At 41.3% G+C, this 19263-nt stretch overlaps 1 protein-coding gene across 1 annotated transcript in view; it reads left to right on the forward strand.

Annotated features, from left to right (window-relative positions):
• Positions 1-1537: 1537 nt before the first annotated feature.
• Positions 1538-19263, forward strand: part of BTBD8 (BTB domain containing 8) — a 59829-nt gene continuing 42103 nt past the window's right edge. The window contains exons 1-2 of the mRNA XM_025369472.1: positions 1538-1953; positions 9878-10075. Of these exons, the coding sequence (XP_025225257.1) occupies positions 1805-1953; positions 9878-10075 (347 nt within the window). The 5' untranslated portion in view covers positions 1538-1804. The remainder of the gene's footprint in view (positions 1954-9877; positions 10076-19263) is intronic.

Consider the following 19263-nt stretch of genomic DNA (forward strand, 5'->3'; position numbering starts at 1 on the left):
CGATCCAAGCATTTGGGAATTAATTTAAAAAATCAATTATCCAGTTATATTTTTCAGAATTAAGATGTCCAAATATTTTAGAGAGGGCATTATCTGAAGAAATGGTTACTTCTTGGCCAATCTTATGGTACAAATACAAAGACCTCCTCTCCCCACCTCCTTTTTTTTTTTTTTTTTGGTAGAGACAGGGTCTCCTTATGTTGCCCAGGCTGGTCTTGAATTCCTGGGCTCAAATGATCCTCCCGCCTTGGCCTCCCAAAGTGCTGGGATTACAGGTGTGAGCCACCGCAAGCTGGTCAATATATTTTCCAAGCAATTCCTTATCTTTACCTTGTGCATAGAGTTTGTGAATGAAACAGAATTTTTTTTTTTTTTTTTTTTTTTGGAGACAGGGTCTTGCTGTGCTGCTCAGGCTGGAGTCAGTGGTGCAATCATGGCCCACTGCAGCCTCGACCTCCCGGGCTCAAGTCATCATTCCGCCTCTTCTTCCCAAGTAGATGGGACTTGCCCGGCCCAAAGCAGAACTACTGAGTTTTCTTCTTTTGGAGGCAGTAATCAAATAAAAAATAAATACCAAAACCTTAAATGATAATCACGTTTGCTACTTTCTTTGGAACAAAAAAGAATTCTATATTTCATCCATCCACCACTTCACTGCTCAAAGACTTTGCCCCTTACCTATTTCTCCCTTCTTGGTCATAAACGTTAGGGCATTATATGCAAAGCCCCGTCCTATTTTTTTTTTTTTTAAATTTATTTATTATTATTATACTTTAAGTTGTAGGGTACATGTGCATAACGTGCAGGTTTGTTACATATGTATACTTGTGCCATGTTGGTCTGCTGCACCCATCAACTCGTCATTTACATCAGGTATAACTCCCAATGCAATCCCTCCCCCCTCCCCCCTCCCCCCTCCCCATGATAGGCCCCGGTGTGTGATGTTCCCCTTCCTGAGTCCAAGTGATCTCATTGTTCAGTTCCCACCTATGAGTGAGAGCATGCGGTGTTTGGTTTTCTGTTCTTGTGATAGTTTGCTAAGAATGATGGTTTCCAGCTCATCATCACTGGCCATCAGAGAAATGCAAATCAAAGCCCCGTCCTATTAACTGAGCTTTCTCTGATCAAGTCCAAAAGCTTATGAGCTACTCCGCGGATACGAAGGGGATGGGGCCTTCTAGATGCTGTAAGTACCTCTTATATTGGACTCAGAATTGTTCTGACTGGCAGTTTATGAAGGTCTTCCCCTACCCCTCCCATCGCCAATTTTTCTTGCCTCAAACATTTATACCTCAGGGTTAAGAAGCCAGGTAAGTGAGGGTGTGTGACTCGCCCAGTCTTTCGTTGGAAAAAGTGTAGACCTGTCAGGAAGACGCATACAAAGGCTGCATGTGCTGATTTGAACTCGAGCCTCAGTAAAACACTGAATGAATGAACACCGACCGGAAGGGAAAGTAGAGGGGAGGGGATAAGGAGCCTGAGGACTGGTTTGCCCCGCAGGATGGTCCGCGCCGGAGCCATGGGAGGCGGGGTGCCCGCAGGCAGAAGTAAACAGAGCGAGTACGCCTGCGCACGCTCTTCCCGGGTCACGAGCCGGCTTGATTCTGGGCCTCTGAGGCTCCCCACCGCGGTCCGGCTGCTCTGTGAGACCGTCTACAAACCGACAAGAGGCGTCAACCTTTTACCCTAGGGGGCGGATTTGGGTAGGAGCCGCGCGTTCGGTTGGAAACGCCCCCTTCTTCCTCCTGGGCGGGGCAAGTGAGGCCAAGTACTGGGCCTCCAGGGCGCCGTACCTCTGTGAGACATGGCTCGCTGTGGGGAAGGCAGCTCGGCCCCCGTGGTACTTCTGGGGTCCGCTGGAGTTTGCAGTAAGGGGTTGCAAAGGAAGGGGCCATGTGAGCGGCGCCGGCTGAAGGCGACGGTGTCGGAGCAGCTCAGCCAGGATTTGCTCAGGTAGGAGGAGGCGGGAACTCTGGCTGCTTCAGTTCCTAAATCGCCCACCTCCGCCCCGAAGCTGTGGCTTTCGGCTCTGCCTCCCCCTGCCTCAGCACTTGGTTCTCCTCGCCTCAGGCGACTGCGGGTCGTTCGTCAGTCTCCCCGCTATTCCGAAAGTGGCTTCGTTCGCCCTGGAATAACCAATGCGGAGCACCTCGACACCGTGTACCAGATTCAAAAGGAAAACAAAAAAGCTTAATTATGTGCGGCACCAGTTTGCCAGAAATATCTTAACACAGGCACGCTTAGTTGTTTCATATCACTAAGGTCGGGGTGGATCCAGGTCCTGAACACAATTTTTAAAATAAGTTTATACAATTTTAGGAAAAAGAATAAAATTAGGAAAATGATTATTTGAAATGAAACAGCAATACTATAGTCTTGGAGGTCTCTTCTGAGGTCTGTTTAAACAGTTTACCAGAAATGCTTCCTGACTGCGACCTGGCTTCCTCTCTCCACCTAGAGCTCTCTGTAGCTCCCAGCAACTCCCAGCTCCTGTCAGGACCAAAGCAAATGGAGGGTCGTCCTGACATTTAACCTTTGTAAGCCTCATGGATATCCATCTCGGGTTATTGGGAATTCCGTTAAAGTAATTTCAGCTTGCAAAGAAAATGAAGCTTAGAAATATGACCTAACTAATTTACATTTCCAGCAAGACATTGATTCTTATATTTCAGTGTGCATCAGAATCACCTGGAGGACTTGTTAAAACACAGGTTTACTGGGTCCCAGACCATAGTTCTGATTCAGTTGGTCTGAGTTGGGACCGAAATTTTCGATTTCTAACAAGGCCCCAGGTGATGCTAATACTGCTGGCTAGGGTGACTATGAGAACCACTGAAGTAAACATAATTACTAATAACTAAAAGTTGTGCAGCATTCTACTTTTTTTTTTTTTTGAGACAGAGCCTTGCTCTGTCGCCCAGGCTGGACCCAGTGCGGTGGCGGGATCTTGGCTCACTGCAACCTCCACCTCCCGGGTTCAAGCAGTCCTCCTGCTTCAGCCTCCCCAGTAGCTTGGATTACAGGCACCTGCCACTACGCCCAGCTAATTTTTGTATTTTTAGTAGAGACTGGGTTTCATCATGTTGGCCAGGCTAGTCACGAACTCCTGACCACAAGTGATCCGCCTGCCTCGGCCTCCCAAAATGCTGAGATTACAGGCGTGAGCCACCGCGCCCAGCCAGGATTCTACATTTTAAAGTGCTTTCTGTCAAAAACTCACCCGTACTTAAGGCTCCGGTAGCTATAAACAGAATTTATCAAAGTAAAAAATATTTCCCTTGAATTTAGGACTATCTACTGGGGAAGCTACTTGGTCTCTACCAGGGAGGGACTGATGAAAAAGATGGAAAAAATAATACTGAAGTTGTTAACGTTTCTAGGGTAACACATCTAATTTATATGAAGAAAATGAGGTTGAAGTATTGCTAGTGAACAATTTATCCTCATCTTAGTTACAACTAAGTTGTAACTAAGTTCTGGGTAGGACCCAGAACTCCCAAATTCTTATTATAAACAAAGAAAAATATATATAGCAAGATTTTTTTAAAAACAAAACAAAAAGTCTCACCCAACCACCTTAAACGTTATACTAAATTTTCTCCAAGCATAGCAATGTCATTTATTTTTTCTAATAACTAAAAGTTGTGCAGCATTCTACTTTTTTCTTTTACAAATACGAAGTATCTAGCACCGACCATGTACCTAGCCCAGTACTAGGTCTTAAGTAATAAAGGTTAATGTTGTTTGTTCTTACACTCTAGTGAGAGGTAATGGCTAAACAAAAGTGATAGTTGTGGTGGGGTGAGTTGAGAAGACTTTATAGGGTGACATTTGAGCGAGCTCTTAGGGATTGGTTAAGAATTGATTAGGCAAAGATTGGGAAGGGAGAGGTAGAGGATATCTACACAAGGGGAATAACTTTTACGGAAGCACAGAAATTTGAAAGAGCTTGATTGATTTTGAGAAAGCAAGTCGTGTTAGACTCTGCCAAAGAGTAAGGAACAGAGACACTCCTAGGTTACCTGACGTGATAAGATATGTAGAGAAGTGAGGAAAAGTGGGAGACAGTTTTAGCCCTCAAAAAGCTGGTTCCAATGTACAACTGGAAAGTTGTTTGGGATATAACAGTCATACAATAAGACCACATCGACAAATGGACTGTTATTCAGGGCAGTTGTAAAAAAACAAAACTAATATCTATTGCCATCCTACTATTTGCTATACACTGGGCTTACATGAAATGTTTTACTTACTTCTCTCATGAATCCTGTGAGGTAAGCCTTGTTATTCTTATTTAACACATAAGGAAACTGAATGTTAAAAAAAAAGAGATGATGGTGGCACCTGTAGTCCCAGCTACTTGTGAGGCTGGGGCAGGGGAATTGTTTGAACCTGGTAGGTAGAGATTGCAGCGAGCTGAGATTGAGCCACTGCCTTCCAGTCTGGGCATCAGAGCAAGACTCTGTCTCAAAAAAAAAAAAAGTGATGGAGTCAGAATAAGAACCTTGACAATCTGGCTCCAGAGACTTTCAAGTGACTTGCCCAGGGTCACATAACCAGAATATGAACCCAAGCAGTCTGCCTCCTCTACAGTAAACTGATCTTCCAGTTAACTTTGCACCTTCATCTCCTCTTCTTACCCATTTCTTTTTCTACCATAGATTTGCTTAAGAATGCTCTTCAGTGCCATCAGTTGGTTTGTGTTTGTTATAGAACATCTTTGCTCAGGTTTTCCTGCTTGACTACTACATTGGCCAGTGGCTAACCTTGGTTCAGTCCATTGTCCATTCAGATGTGATTAGGATGTAGGGGCATGTGGTACAAACCAGGGCCACATATAAGTAATAAATGAATTTGGTAGCTTTATTTGGAAGGAGATTGTATGGCAGGCAATCAAAGTTACAGTAGGTAAGGGTGAATGGGTAGACTAAGACAAGATCATAGGGGCTTTCTTTCTCCAGTGAAATGTTTGTGATGTATTCTAGAAGCAGTGGAGAAACATCAGTGTTTTTAAAATAGGGAATTTACACATTTGGATCTGGAATTTAAGGAAAGGGAAATTGGAAATGGGACCAGCTGCTGGGAGATTTTATAACAGTCCAGGGATACATAATGGCAGTGGAAATGGAACAATTGATAGCCTTGGTGACTGATGACATGCTGGGGAACAGGGTAAAGGAAGCATTGAAAATGGCTCCAAATCTTAGGATATTTGAAAGGGAAGCATGTAGGCTACTACCATACCACCCTGAACAAGCCCGATCTTGCCTGAAAGGGAGGTGTATAATGAATGTCCAGCTACCTATATCCAGGAAGCAACTGGAAATGTGTCTGGAGTAGAGGAGGGAAGTTGAACTAGCAGATTGGTAGTATCACTAGCACCCAGTTATCCAAATATGAGAGAGATCCAAGTTATTCCCTTCCGTGCCAATTTTACCAACTCCTGCCAATTTTGTTACCTAAATATATTTTAATGTCATCCCCTCTTTATCACCATTGATCCTCTCCTGGCTTCATTCATCTGTGTGGTAGTTTTCTCATCTTCATTCTCATTTTCATCTGACTCCTCTTCTACACAAATTTATATATTTTGAAAAATAAATTTGCCATTGTTTCAAACCAGTTACAGGGCAAACACGCCTGATAACAATAATGTAGGCATAACCTTAAAATGACCCTGTATGGTGGATGTACCTGCGTGTGTTGCGAGCTAGGGAATCTGGGAGTCGCCATCCCGGAGATTAGTTCCTTGTCTGTGAGGAACATCTGAGCTCCTGGGCCCATACTGTGGAACACAGGCTGTAAAGGGGATTGAAGCTGTGAGTTTTGGTGGGGGGTGTGGGGGGTCTATGAAGATTGCCAGGACATTAAGGGAATGTAGAGGACATACATAATGTGGAGGACATTAAGGGAAGGGGGTTAAGTGAAAATGCTGTATAAACTTCTATGCTGCTTGCAAGGGTTTGCAGTTTTCCTTCCCAGTCCGTCACCACTGGACTGTAGGTAAGGTGGATACCTTGTCTGGCCTGCCATCACTGGACTCTCTCCCCTGTATGTAAACACCTGATAAAAGCCTATGTCTCATTTGCTGGCTCTGGGTCTCTTCAGCCTCTTGAGCCTGTTGCCTTCCCTGTTGAGGTTAATAGAGGTTCAGCACACACAATTTTGTGACTCCTTTTTCACTGTAAGATACAGTTAAGCTCTTTGCCTCTTACTCATCTTTATCTCTGCAGCTTCATCTGCCATTTCACACCTTCTCAATACTTTATGCTGACTGATGTATAGTTCCACACTCACACATATCTTTGTAAGGAACATGGAGCCAGGCACTTACCTTGCCTTACTTCCCTAACCAGCTCTTACTCAGTGTTTAAAGTCCCATTTGGTTTTCATGCCCTCTATGAGGTCTCCTCTTTTGTCTGTCCCTGAACAAAATTTACTTATGCTATTGAATATATCACACACTTTAATTTTCAGACCTGGCTTCCCTACTATACTATAAACTCCCTGAGGATAGGTTTTATGTTTTAGTCATCTTTGTGTTTCCAGTGCTTAGTACATAGTATTTGCTCGGTAAATGTTTAGTGATAACTGGGTTTTATCAGCAATCTAACTTGCTTTAGGTAAGTTATGCTACAGTTTGAATGTTTGTCCTCTCAAAACTCATGTTGAAATTTACGGCCTGGCTGGGCATGGTGGCTTATGCCTGTAATCCCAGCACTTTGGGAGGCCAGGGCAAGGAGATCACTTGAGGTCAGGAGTTCGAGACCAGCCTGGCCAACATAGTGAAACCCTATCCCTAGTAAAAATACAAAAATTAGCCTGGCATGGTGGCACGCATCTGTACTCCCAGCTACTCAGGAGGCTGAGGCAGGAGAATCGCTTGAACCCAGGAGGTAGAGGTTGCAGTGAGCCAAGATCACGCCACTGCACTCCAGCCTGGGTGAGAGTGAGACTCCATCTCAAAAATAATAATAATTTACAGGCTAGGCAGGTGGCTTATTCCTGCAATCCCAGCACTTTGGGAGGCTCAGGGGGACGGATTGCTTGAGCTCAGTGTTGGGGTGATCAGACCCAACACCAGGCCTCAGGGGCTGTGAAGTTCGGTGGAGTCAAAAGAATGAGACAAGACATGAAGTGGGACCAGGGGGCGACACTAGTATGGAGGCCGTGAGGGCCCTGAACTCTGGAAGCCTGCACTATTTATTGGCGATCAAACAAGCAGATGGTAAGGATGTGGGGGTTGAAAGAAAGCAGTGTATCAAGTGCATGATCTACAGTTGTGACGGTTTAGCATTTTCTTTGAAGCATATGGAACATGTTCTGCTACTTGAGATAATGGGAAACATGTTCATCTAGTTTAGGATACAATTGATCTATGAGCCTGGGAGTGCTAGAAGCAAGGAGCCAGAGACCATGAGGGGTTTTATGCCCTGAGCCCTGGATTCCATCCAAGCCATGAGGGGTTTAATGCCCTGGGCTTAGATTGTGGTGCAGCAGGGCAGCCTTCCACCCTTCGGCACAGAGCTTGGTGTTCCAAAGGCAACGAGGGGTTTTAGACGCTGGACCCCAGACATGTTCCAAGATTCTTTTACATTATGTCAGATATGCAAGCCCTGCCTCAGCTTTTTTCCTGACACTCAGCTTTTCCCCAACACTCAGGAGTTTAAGACCAGCCAGGGAAACATGGCAAAATCCTGTCTCTCCAAAAGATACAAAAATTATCCAGGTGTGGTGATGCTTTCCTGTGGTCCCAGCTCCTTGGGAGGCTGAGGTGAGAGGATCCCTTGAGCTCGGGTGGTGGTGGTTGCAATGAGCTGAGATGATACCGCTGCACTCCAGCCTGGGCAACAGGGCAAGACTCTGTCTCAAAAAAAAAAAAAATTTAATTGCCATTGTAGCAGTATCAAGAGGTAGGACCCTTAAGAAATGATTAAGCCAAGAGGGCTCCACCCTTGTGGGTGAGATTGGTAGTGTTATAAAAGGATGAATTTGGCTCCTTCTTGCTCCCTTTTATCCTTTATCCTTCTACCGTGTAATGACTTACCCTTGCAGATGGTAGCACCTTAATGTTGGACTTCCCCGCCTCCGGAACTGTGAACCAATAAATGTTTGTTCATTATAAATTACCTGTCCTGTGGTATTCTGTTACAGCAGCACAAATGGACTACGATAGGTGAATACAGTAGTTGGCAAAGATATGAGATGGAAAGAAGCTGGGCCTTGGCATCATTGAGACTTTGCTCCAATCTGTCCTTCCTCTGGACTTTACTATTCGATGAGCCAGTAAACTCCCTAATGTTTAAGCCAGTCTGAATCAGATTTTCAGATTTGTAACAGATATAAAATATACTTGAAACTGATAAAAGTGGTTCTATCAAATGAAAAGCACTGTATTTTCACATTAACAATTTTATACATACTTTTTTTCCCCCCCCATTTAGCAAGTACTCATGAGCATCCATTAGCAGCAAGGTGGATTTCCTGCCAGTGGTTGTATGGCTACCAGTTGCAGTGCTTCCTTATTCACTTGAGGGGTGGGATGGGGGAAGGAGGGTGGGAGGAAGGAACAAATTGAGTGTTTATACAGTTTCTGTTTCAATTAAAGTTTGAGAGCCCAACACATTTTTGTGTAACTTTAAAAATTACTTATGAAAATAATTTATTGAAAATATTGACCAAACTAAGATGCACCTGTTTGGCCATTATTTTCAAGGTTTAAAAGCTTTTGTGCTCTGAAGCATTTGTTTTGTCTAGGGTAAAATAGGATCATTCAATAAGCAGATATTGAACTCTTGCTGTATACTGAAGAGACGGTTTTTGCCCTTGGGGAGTCACAGAAATACTATAATAGAGTTATGCGCTGAGTCTGATGGGATTAGAGGAAGGAGCCATTAACTTGGTGCTGGGGGAGTATGAGTGTCATTGGCAACTTTCTAAGCTTTCACTGTAATGGATATCTTTATCCGTTACTTGTACCTCCTGTAGTGTACTGTTGTGATTGCCAGTTTTATATATCCTGTAATACAGAAGTCCTCTGAGAATACGTACCTTGCTGATGATATTGCTATAGTGATATGAAGTATTATTTAATATTTAGAGAGTAAAATATATAGTTCCTGCAAAGAGACAAAAGATTATATTATGACATTTTCTATTATGTTGATTTCTGTTCTATCACTCATGGATACGTGTAATCAGTGGGCTTTACAGTAAATATGTCTGTACATTAGCAAAGGAATTTGAAAGGGTTTACCTCATGAATCCATCATTTAATGATAGATTAGAGCATAATTCTATTTGTGGGAGTGGGAGACTGGAAAAGAGACTAAATGTCACATTTTTGACAGCCACACCTGGATTTCCGACTTGGTAATTAACATTAGCCAGAACTAAGTACCAGTTTCTAACCTGAATTTTCTACTGACATGTGTGGTTTGTTGCTGTCATTGACTATTAACTTTTTTTTTTTGTTAAGATTTTAAAAAATGGATTCTTTTAAATAATTAAAGATCATGTCAACTTTGCATTTTAAAAATAAATCTAAAGTACATCTAAAGGCAAATCAACATAAGTAGCAGAAAATGATTTTTTTATTATCAGAAGGAATTCATAAGAAAAAATATTTTGAAACAGTAGTCTTACTCTTTTAGTGAAATTATCTTTGTTTTCACTATGAATTTTAGAAAATTAGGCTCTAAGCCAATATTAAACAATGTTCTTTGGAATGAACTGAGGACAAACTCATTTTTATATTAACTTTATGTTGCCTCTGTATTTTTTAGCTTATGTGTTATTTTTAAACCTACTTTATAAAAATATGTATATGTTTCTTAGCATCACTAATTAAACTATGATTCCTTTTTATCCCTTATAGGCTTCTAAGGGAAGAATTCCATACAGATGTTACCTTCTCTGTGGGTTGTACTTTGTTCAAAGCACACAAAGCAGTCCTTTTAGCAAGAGTTCCTGACTTCTATTTTCATACTCTTGGACAGACATCAAATAGTTTAACAAATCAGGAGCCTGTTGCTGTGGAGAATGTTGAAGCTTTAGAATTTAGAACGTTTTTACAGTAAGTGCTTTCTTTATTCATATAAGTCTAATATGTAATTGCTTATTTTTAACATGTGTGTTTTTATTTAATATATTTTCATATGTATTTTGTAACCTGATAAGAAAAATCCATTCACTTAAATTCCAAATTATCTTAGTAATTAGTGTTAATAGAGGCTAAGTGTTAATATTAGAAGCTTAGTAGTGGTAGAGGCTAAGCATTAAGCTAAGACTGATCCTGAGAAAGGGGAAATGGTGTGCTCTGTAGTAATTTAAATGAATTAGTCTATTCCAGGATTTCTCAGTAGTGGCACTATTGGCATTTCAGGTTGTATAATTATTTGTTGTGGGGACAATGCTGTGCATTTTAGGATGTTTAGTTGAGACCGAAATATCTCCAGACGTTGCCAGATGTCCTCTGGAGGTTCTGATTGCCCCCTGTTGAGAACCATTGCTACGTACTGACTTCTGTATTGTTGGTATGTGAAACTTTATGTATATTTATAAAAATATAACATCATAACTGTTTTTATTCTCATGGCTTATGTCTTAGTCCATTTGGGCTGCTATAACAAAATACCTTAGACTGGGTAATTGGTGAACAACAGAAACATATTGATCACAGTTCGGGAGCCTGGGAAGTCCAAGATCAAGGTGCCAGCAAATTCAGTGCCTGGTGAGGGTTAGTTACTTGAAGACAGCATCTTCTCTGTGTCCTCACATGGCAAAAGGGATTAACAAACTTTCTTGGGTCTTTTTTATAAGAGCACTAATCTCATTCGTGAGGATGGAGCCCTCATGACCTAATCATCTCTCAAATGTCCCACCTCTTCATACCACCACATTGGGGATTAAGTTTCATCATATGAATTTTGGGGATGGGGGACACAAACATTCAGACCATAGTAACCTGTATTTGGTCAAATTGTTTTTTTAGAACAGAACATCTTGGGGATTCATGTTTTAACTCAGAATTGTCATCAGCTAAATAATGGGAGAAACCAGTTTAAATTAATCTTCATTCTGTACTTCATTTCTTTTTGTTATTGCATAATATTTCATTGTATGGCTATTCCACATTTTGTTAATCCATTCGTTGCCATTTAAATTGTTTCTATTAGTACTTTTTGGCTATGATGAATAATGCTGCTATAACACTTATATACAAATTTTTCTGTGAACCTGTGTTATTATTTTTCTTGAGTATATACCTAGGAGTGGAATTGCTGGGTCATATATATAGTAACTATGTTTAACCTTTTGAGGAACTTCTAAACCGTTTTCCAAACTGGCTATAACATTTTACATTCCCACTAGCAATGTAAGAGGGCTTCAGTTTCTCCACATCCTCAGCATACTTGTTATTATCTTCTGTATTTTTTTATTATTATCCTGCTTGTGGATGTGAACTGGTGTCTCATTGTAGTTTTCATTTGTATTTCCCTGATGACTTGTGATGTTGAGCATATTATCATGTGCTTATTTGCCATTTTTATGTCTTTGGAGAACTATCTACATCCTTTGCCCATTTTGAAATTGGGCTCTCTTTATATTATTGACTTCTAAATGTTCTTTATATATTCTGTAATGTTAGACTCTTATCACAAATATGATTTATAAATATTTTCTCCTATTCTCTGGGTTGTCTTTTCACTTTCACGATGGTATCATTTATGACACAAAAGTTTTAAATTCTTATGTAGTCAGGCCAGGTGCAGTGGCTCATGCCTGTAATCCCAGCACTTTAGGAGGCTGAGGTGGGCAGATCACCTGAGGTCAGGAGTTCAAGACCAGCCTGGCCAACAGACGGCAACCCCGTCTCCATTAAAAATACGAAAAAGTTAGCTGGGCATGGTGGTGCATGCCTGTAATCCCAGCTACTTGGGAAGCTGAGGCAGGAGAATCACCCGAACCCAGAAGGTGGAGGTTGCAGTGAGCTGAGATTGTACCATTGCACTCCAGCCTCGGTGACGGAGTAAGATTCCATCTCAAAAAAAAAAAAATTTTGTAGTCTAGCTTATGTAATTTTTCTTTTGTCGCTGTGCTTTTGGTGTGATGGCTAAGAAACCATTACCTAATCCATGGTCTTGAGGATTTACTCATTAATATGGTTTAGATTTGTGTCTCCACCCAAATCTCATGTCAAATTGTGATCTCCAGTGTTGGAGGAGGGGCCTAGTGGGAGGTGATTGGATCATGGGGATGGATTTCCCCCTTGACGTTCTTGTGATAGTGAGTTCTAAGGAGATCTGGTTATTTACAAGTGTGTAGCACCTCCTCCTTGTTCTCTAGAGCTCTTCCTCCTTCTTTGGCCATGTAAGACGTGCTTCCTTCTTCTTCGCCTTCTGCCTTGATTGTGAGTTTCTTGAGGCCTCCTCTGCTATGCTTCCATGCCTTCCTGTACAGCCTGGGGAACTGGGAGTCAATTAAACCTCTTTTCATTATAAATTACGCTGTCTCAGGTAGTTCTTGATAGCAGTGTGAGAACGAACTAATATACTCGTGTGTGTGTGTGTATGTGTATGTGTGTGAATGTATATATTTTTTTTGAGACAGGGTTTTGCTGTGTTTCGTAGGCTGGACTCTTAACTCCTGGGCCCAAGTGAGTCTCCCAAGTAGCAGAGATTACAGGCATGTGCCACGATGCCCAGGTTACTCCTATATTTTCTTCTAAGAATTTAATGTTTTTATATTTTTAGCTCTTACATGTAGGTCTTTGATCCATTTTGAGTTAATTGCCATGTATCATGTAAGGAAGGGGTCTAGCTTCATTCTTTTGTATGCAGATATGCAGTTGTCACAGCACCAATTTTTCCTCCTCCTCTCCCTTCTTTTCCTCGGATTGTCTAGACACTTACTGAAAATCAGTTGCCCATTGCTGTGGACTGCAGTTGTCTCCACCCAAAATTTATATGTTGAAGCCTTAGCCCTCAGTGTGATAGCAGATGGAGATCGGGCCTTTGGGAGATAGGTTGAGATGAGTTCATGAAGGTGGGGTCTTCATGAGGATTAGTGCCTGTATAAGAAGACTTAGGGTGGGTACAGTGACTCATGCCTGTAGTCCCAGCACTTTGCGGGGGCAGAGGTGCGTGGATCACTTGAGTCCAGGGGTTTGAGACCAGCCTGGGCAACATGGGAAAACTCAATCTTTACCAAAAATACAAAATATTAGCTGGATGTGATGGTGTGCAGCTAATAGTCTTGGCTACTCAGGAGGCTGAGGTGGGAGGATCACTTGAGCCCAGAGGCAGAGTAGTGAGCTGAGATCAGGCCACTGCACGAGCCTGGGCCTCAGAGTGAGACCGTCTCCAAAAAAAAAAAAAAAAAAGAACAGTAAAAAAGAAGAGGCTCCAGAGAGCTTGTGTGCATACTTACTCTATCACTGCCATCCAAGGACACAGTGAGGCAATGGTGTCTGGAAGCCAGGGAGCCCTTACTAGAACCCAACATACTGGCACTTCATCTTGGTCTTCTAGCCTCCAAAAACTGGGAAATACATTTCTGTTGTTTAAGCTACTCAGTCTATGGTATTTCATTATGGCAGCCTAAGTTAATTCACCCATAAATGTGAGGGTTTATTTCTGGTTTCTCAGTTCTATTCCACCAGTTTGTATGTCTGTCCTTAATGCCAGTGCCACTTATCTGTTTTGACTTTTATGAGAAGTCAGTTGGATTTTTGTGTTTTTATGTCCTTATGTATCTTTTATATGTCTAAAAAACTTCTGGGATATCTGTCCTTATATCCCAGAAATTTTTTAGATGCCAGTCTTTTAGTTATTTGCTGACGTGGTTTTTGCCTATAATCAAAATGACATTTACATTAGTATAGAAAATTATCTTTGGATAATTATATTTTAAGTGTATTTATGTGATTGGCTTATTCATTTTATGCTTTAGCAGTTGCTTTAATGACTTTTTTCTTTATTGTTTCTGTTTCATGTGTGAAGCTCCTATGGAAAGCATAAATGGAAAATTGCCTAACTTCGGCTACCTGTGTTCATTAAAATAATATACTATAATTTAAGCAGATACTTTAAGTACAACGTAGAAAATCATTATCATTTTTCAGTACAGCTTATATGCTCATCATTGAGTTTGAAATACCAATTTTTGTTTTGTTTTGTTTTTTTGAGACAGGAGTTCCGCTCTTGTTGCCCAGGCTAGGGTGCAATGGCATGATCTCGGCTCACTGCAGCCTTCACCTCCCGGGTCAAGCGATTCTCCAGCCTCAGCCTCTTAAGTAGCTGGGATTACAGGCATGTGCCACCATGCCTGGCTAATTTTGTATTTTTAGTAGAGACGGGGTTTCTCCATGTTGGTCAGGTTGGTCTCGACCTCCCAACCTGAGGTGATCTGCCCACCTTGGCCTCCCATAGTGCTGGGGTTACAGGTGTGAGCCACCGCACCCAGCCAAAATATCAATTTTAAAGTGTACACTTTTTTCTCTTAGTAGGTAATAGAGAATTGTTATAAGAACAAGCTTTGTGGTGAAGCCAGTTCTACCACTTCTGTGTGAACTTAGACTAATCACTTACCATTAGTTTCCTCATCTGAAAAATGGGCACATTAATAATACTTATAGTGGTGTTGTGATAGTTAAATGTGATGGTTATAAAGCACTTAGCACAGTGACCTGGGCATATGGTAAGCACTGAATAAGATTGTTTTATAGGTAGTGACTGCAGATATGGCTCAAATGATTCAGTGGAAAGTTGTGCTTGCTTTTTGAGCTCATGATTATTGCATTATTCATAATAGCAGGTGCTATGAAATTATACACTTCTTCAGCTGTTGAGTGTATGTTTAAAAGAAGATCCTTGGCATAGATCAGATTTTTATACATTAGAGAAAGGGAGACATTACATCAATGATATCCTTTATTTGTTATCATTGAAAGTGATTGGAAAAGATTGAATTAGACCCAGTATGGGAGAGTGGAGGAAGCACTGGACTTGGCAGTAAGACAGATCTGCCTTCTGGCTGTGCATTATCTTGTTTTACTGTTTTTTAGCCTCAGTTTTCTCATTTCAAAGAACGTAGTTGGAGTAGCTGGCTGTGTGCTTCATAGCACTTCACAGTGCTCTATTTTAAGCACTTAATCATATTCTGTTTTGTATTAGGTTAGTCGTGTGTGTCTGTGATTATGTAAGCCCCTTGAGATTAGATCGTCTCATTGATGTGCACATCTCCATTGGTGCCTCATGTAGTGTCTTACACATAGAAAGCACTTGTGATGTACCCTTTTTTTGCTTTCAAAGCAGATTGCTTTGACATTTGTCTGTGTGAAAAGAAGGCAAAAGGAAGGGAGTACAATGGAAAATGTTGACATGAAAATTTCTTCTAGTGAAAATTCTGATAAAATAATTTCTTGAATTTTTGCTTTGTGAAATTCAGTCCTTGTAAGTCTCTTGAGTTCACATCCTTTCTTTTTAAGTCATGGATAAAGATCTTGAAATAGTCTTTTATGGTACCACTTATTGTAGCCTTTTGGTGTGCACTTTGTGCACTTGAGTTAGAGTGTGAAATACAGCCTTTGAAAAGTTGTTTTATGTGCAGTGACTTCAGATATAGCTCAAATGATTGTCAGTGGAAAGTTGTGCTTGCTTTATGACCTCATGATTAAAGTTCAATTCAGGATCATAAAAATCTTTGATTTCCCAAGAAGACTAACCTGGTTATTGTTGTGAGAGTGTGTATGCATGTGAAAGGTAAAGAAAAGAGGGAGGACCTTTGAATGTTTAGTTTAACATCAAGAGCTGGACAAGATGCCAGGATAAAGTCTCAATCAGGTAAGTATATAAAACAGCACAGAACAAAGGAAATCATTTCCTCTGCAAGCTTTCTCTGGCGGTGGCCATTGTCTCTCCCACATTCCTTATACTACAAGGATTGACAGTGGTTGGAATAGGTGTCTTCCTTGTTGTATTTTCTTTCTGGTATCTGGGGTCTTGCTGATGGGGTTGGGGGAAAAGACTGCCCCTTCCAGGGTTCGCTAATTCCTAGATATAGTAAATGACTTGCCTGTGAACCAGCCAATCCTAAGTATGGGGACCCACCTATATATCCACCCGTATATCCACATTCTCTATCTGCTTCTTATATTCCAGGAGATAATATTCTTTCCCCCTAATCTCCCTATAGCCAAGTACCAGACAAGTAGGGATCACTCCTGTAGGCCAGAGCCAGCCAACGTTATTCAAACAATCCAGTCCTGATCCTGTTCAGTTGCTTACCTTGCCTTGCTTATTCCTTCTCTTGAAAACCCCAATAAAGGCTTTTGTCCGTGCTTTCCCCTTGCTCCTTCTGACCAACCCTGTTGCTTCCCTGTGTGCCCCTGCATGGTGTGCCCCCTCCTCTTGTAAATTATAACTAACAAATTATCTTTTCAATGGCAATTGTCTCCTGATCTGTTGGCCTCACTATACCTGAATAACACCAAAATTCTGGTACATTTTAAACACTCATGAATGTCGTTGTTTCCTTCCTTCTTACTCCCCTATCATTGAATCTCATTTTACTAGTCTATACCATAGGACAGTCATCTACAGACCACCAGTTCAGTCCTCCTTCCATAAAGATTTTAGCTACTATTGTCAATTTTCCTAAGCATATGTTTTAGTAATTGCAATTGCTATATAGATGATGTTTCCGGTAACATGGCCTCTCAGTGCCTGCAATTCCTGTCTTCCAGTAATCTTGTTATCCATTCTACCTCAACTACTCACTGCCATGTCAAATCCTAAATAGTGCTGTTATCAATAACTGCAGCCCCCCATCATCTTGATTCTAAGAATCTTACTCTCTAACTTCTACCTCCTGTCTTTCTAGCTTATTCCTTTTAGGACTTAAATTCATTAATTGCAGGTCCTGGTATAGTTAATCATACTACTTTTTTTTTTTTTTTTTTCTGAGATAAAGGCTTGTTCTGTCACCCAGGCTGGTGGGCAGTGGCGTGATCTTGGCTCACTGCAACCTCAGCCTCCAAGACTTAAGCAATTCTTGTGCCTCAGTCTCACAAATAGCTGGGATTACAGGCGTCCATCACCATGCCAAACTAATTTTGTGTTTTCAGTAGAGACAGGGTTTTACCGTGTTGGCCAGGCTGGTCTCGAACTCCTGACCTCAAGTGATCCACCCGCCTCAGCCTCCCAAAGTGCTGGAATTACAGGCATGAAACATCAAGCTCAGCCTACATTTAAATTTTCTTTTATCCTCTTACTTCCTCATTTCCCTCCTTACTCAGCTTAAATGCCTTCCACTATCATTGTATTACTCCCTTTGCATACAATTTCAACTCTGTTGTTCCCTTTGAATTTGATTTGTATGTCAAAACTCCAAATCTTACATTCAACTCTGACCTCCCCACTTCTACATTCACACAGCTGAATGTGGCTGGAAAAACACACAGTCATGCTAACCACCAGTAGGCACTTAGTGCTGTTAGTCATACTACATGCAATCACCTGTATTTCCTCTTTTTTTTTTTTTTTTTTTTTTTTTAGAGATGGCATTTCATTCTGTTGCTTAGGCTGGAGTGTGGTGGTGCAATCATAGCTCACTGTAACCTTGAATGCCTGCACTCAAGTGATCCTCCTGAGTAGCTGGGACTACAGGTGCATGCCACCACACCCGGCTAATTTTTCTATTTTTTGTAGAGATGGGGTCTTGCTGTGTTGCCCAGGCTAGTCTAGAATTCCTGGGCTTAAGCAGCCCTCCCACCTTATCCTCCCAAAGTGCTGAGATTACAGGTATGAGCCATAGTGTGTGGCCAATCACCTATATTTCCCTAGTCCTATTGGAGTTCCCACTTTCTTGGAGTATCATTTTATACTTCCTCTTTTCTGAACCTTCAGCCATTCCTCTTCATTCTCACTTTTGATGACCTGCTTTCTATTTCACTGAGAAAGTCAAAGCAGTGAGAACTTTTACAAACTTCTTCCATATGTATGCACATGTTTGCATTTGTACCTATATGCTTTATTTTCCTCCCTGTTATTACTGATGAACTGTCAGTGCTTCTAAAATCAAATCCTCTATTTGTCCACCAGATCTCATCCTGTTCCTTTTCACCTAGTCAGGGACATTGTTGCAGCAGTTTTCATCTTTCCACAGAAAATTTCTTCTGTCTTAGATCTCTTCACCTAAGCATGGTATTTTCTCCCCTACCTAAAAAATGACTCTTTCTAACCTGCTTTCGCTTTCAGCTAATACTCCACCAACTAATACCCTAATGCTCTGCTCCTTTTCACATCAAAGCTCCTCAAGAATTATCTATCACACCCTCACCAATTCCTTTCCTCCCATCTACTCTTTTTTTTTTTTAATGGATATAATATTCACATACTATAAAACTGACCATTCTAAAGTGTATGAGTCAGTGGTTTTAATATATTCACAATGTTGTGCCACCAGCATCACTAATTCCAGAATATCTTCATCATCCCAGAAAGAAGCCCCATAGCCATTAGCAGCCACCCCTGTTTCCTCCTTCACCCAGCCACTGGCGAACAACCTACTTTCTGTCTTTAAGGATTTGCCTATTCTGGTCATTTCATATAAATGGAATTATACAATATATGGCCTTTTACATCTGGCTTTCTAAACTCAACATGATATTTTCACAGTTCATCTATGTTGTGGCATGTATCAATACTTTATTCCCTTTATGGCTGAACATTTTATTATATGATAAATCGGGGTCATAGGATCATCCTCAGGTTTGATGATTTGCTGAGAGGACTCAGTACTCAGTGTATAGTCATGCTAAAGGCTATGATTTACTACAGAGAAAAGAAGCAAAGGGAAAAGCTGCGTGGGGCAAAGTTCATGAAAATCAAGGCATAAGTTTCTAAGGGTCTTCTCCCAGTGGGATCACAGAGGACATGCCTAATTTCCCCCGCAATGAGTTGTGACAATGCTTCTGAAATGTTGCCAACAAGAGACACTCATTAGAAGCTCAATGCCCAGGGTTTTTTATTGGGAATTGGTAACGTAGGCACTTCCGCCCAATGTGTACCCCAATTCCAGACTCCCAGGAGGAAAGTCTGTGTTCAGCATAAACTATTGCTTGCATAAACGGTTTAGACAGAGTGAGCCACCTTTACATTTAGAGAATGCTAAGAATACTGCCCAAATCCATGTTTCCAGATATCAGCCAAGGGCCAAGCTTATAACGAAATCTTTCAAGTTATAGCAGTCAGGCCTGCT

The sequence above is a fragment of the Theropithecus gelada genome, chromosome 1, assembly GCF_003255815.1.
Source record: "Theropithecus gelada isolate Dixy chromosome 1, Tgel_1.0, whole genome shotgun sequence".
Classification (NCBI taxonomy): domain Eukaryota; kingdom Metazoa; phylum Chordata; class Mammalia; order Primates; family Cercopithecidae; genus Theropithecus; species Theropithecus gelada.